Source organism: Bison bison, unplaced genomic scaffold (genome assembly GCF_000754665.1).
Source record: "Bison bison bison isolate TAMUID 2011002044 unplaced genomic scaffold, Bison_UMD1.0 scf7180017849734, whole genome shotgun sequence".
NCBI lineage: Eukaryota > Metazoa > Chordata > Mammalia > Artiodactyla > Bovidae > Bison > Bison bison.
In genome coordinates, this window is record NW_011480307.1 from 5,411 (window position 1) to 7,314 (window position 1,904).

Sequence of the window (1,904 nt, forward strand, 5' to 3'; positions counted from 1 at the left end):
TTTCAGAATAATTTAATCTCAATGGAAAAATAAAACATTCATAATATATTACCTTATATTTTCCTTTAATAATGCCTTCAAACAATCTTTCCTTGGTTCCATAAAAAGGCAAACAACCGCTTAGCAGGATAAAAAGGATCACGCCACAACCCCAGACATCTACAGGTTTTCCATAAGGCTCTCTCTTGACAACTTCTGGGGCCATAAAATGAGGTGTTCCAACGCGCCCTATATTTAAAATGACAACATCAAGGAAAAAATGTTTACATAAAATGAGCTTCCCCCTATTTGAAAACTGAAAATAACAGTGTGAATGACAAGTTTAACGATGTAAATATTACCACCTCTTCCCTCCTCTATAAAATCAAGGGAAAAAAAGGCAGAAAGAAAAAACTTATTTATCACCTCTTGAAAATACTGAGCCCAGGAGAGACAGGTACTCTGTCTTCTAACACTGCTACTTCCTACTGAATTCTGCAAGGTGCATGGTAAATATTTACCTATTTCTTACATCATGAAGAAGTTGTTTAAATTTTATTGTTTTCACATGTTTGAAAATAATTACTAAAAAATACAGAGCAGAGACAGTGGCAGGGAGAGGGGGGAACAAGTGAGAAAATATCTGTGGAGAAAAAGATTACTTTTGACTGCCAAACAAATTCTGAAATTAAACCTAATGCTGAGAACTTTTGCTTGGAATATGACTCTGAATCCGAAATCCTGTTCAGTAGATTTTAGGAATTAATTGCAGCAATTAACAGTGGTTAACGATATTTTGTTATAATAGGATTTTAGCTTCCTTCAAATATTAATATTGGAAGAGAATGAGAGCAAATATATGACATAAACCAAAGCAAAATCATGAGGCTCTTCCCATTTGATTCTCTTTGATTTCTATCTTCTTTAAAGTGTTTTTCTTTTTTCCTATCAAACTTAGGTTTCAGGAAGGAATCTGAAAGCAGTTGTTTGCACACCAGTAGCCATCTTTAATGCAGCACCCCCTTTTCTTCTGTAGAACAAAAGATTTGCATCCTAGGGAAATTCCTGTGGGAGGGGACTGCCTGCCAGATTTGACAGCTCTTCTAGCTCTAGGCGGGCCCAGTGCCCTCCTCTTCTCCCTTCCCTACACCCCCCACCTCGTCATCCTGAGTCCAAGATCATTTTTATTTCGAAGACTGCACAAAACTTCATGGAGAGCTCAGAATGGTGTTCAGAGTTTGGAAAAAGACCTCAGAGATATTCTAATCCAGCTAGAGAGAAAGCCTGTATCATAAAGTCTTGTTGGTGATTGCCAAACCTGGTTAGGATGGAAATGGTTGGGAACAGGTCCGAGCTTGTGTACTGGGAATGTTCCTTTGCTGAAAATTGTGGGTCCCCTCCTTCCCCCATAACAGAGGAGATTATGTTCAGCATTCAGAGAGTGAAAATATTTTTATTTAAAATGTATGGTAGATCAGAGGAAACTCTGTACCAGTTAGAAGGAAAGATTTTTATTTTCATGTTGCCCCATTTAGTTTCCTCAAGTAACATAAAGAAGTGTGAAATGATGAGAACTAAGCCTCCTACTTCATGAACAGCTGGGACAGGGCAGTGCCCTTGGGGAAATGTGCCTTGGTCTGATGGACAGGAGCTGGTAAAAGTGGGGAGAAGCAGGGTAAGAGATCACAGTACTCATACCAGGGCACCAGCCAGGTACCTGCTGGTGGTTGGGATACTGCTTGGAAACGCAACTTGACTCTTACAAGCAACTCAAAATGCAGGTCTCAATCTGGGACTAGTTAAGAGCCCCCATGGCCAGCTCTGGCCAACCAGGGGGAGGTTCTCTCCGTTTATCTAGATTGAAGACTACCATGGTATTGGAGAATCCGTGTTCATCCTTGAGGAAGATACATGTCTTTTGGTTA

The 1,904-nt window shown here is 39.8% G+C and overlaps 1 protein-coding gene across 1 annotated transcript in view; it reads right to left on the reverse strand.

Annotated features, from left to right (window-relative positions):
- Positions 1-52: 52 nt before the first annotated feature.
- Positions 53-1,904, reverse strand: part of LOC104994224 (peripheral plasma membrane protein CASK-like) — a gene marked incomplete at its 3' end in the record, with an annotated part of 16,848 nt that continues 14,996 nt past the window's right edge. Inside the window, exon 3 of the mRNA XM_010847734.1 lies at positions 53-228. Within this exon, the coding sequence (XP_010846036.1) occupies positions 53-228 (176 nt within the window). The remainder of the gene's footprint in view (positions 229-1,904) is intronic.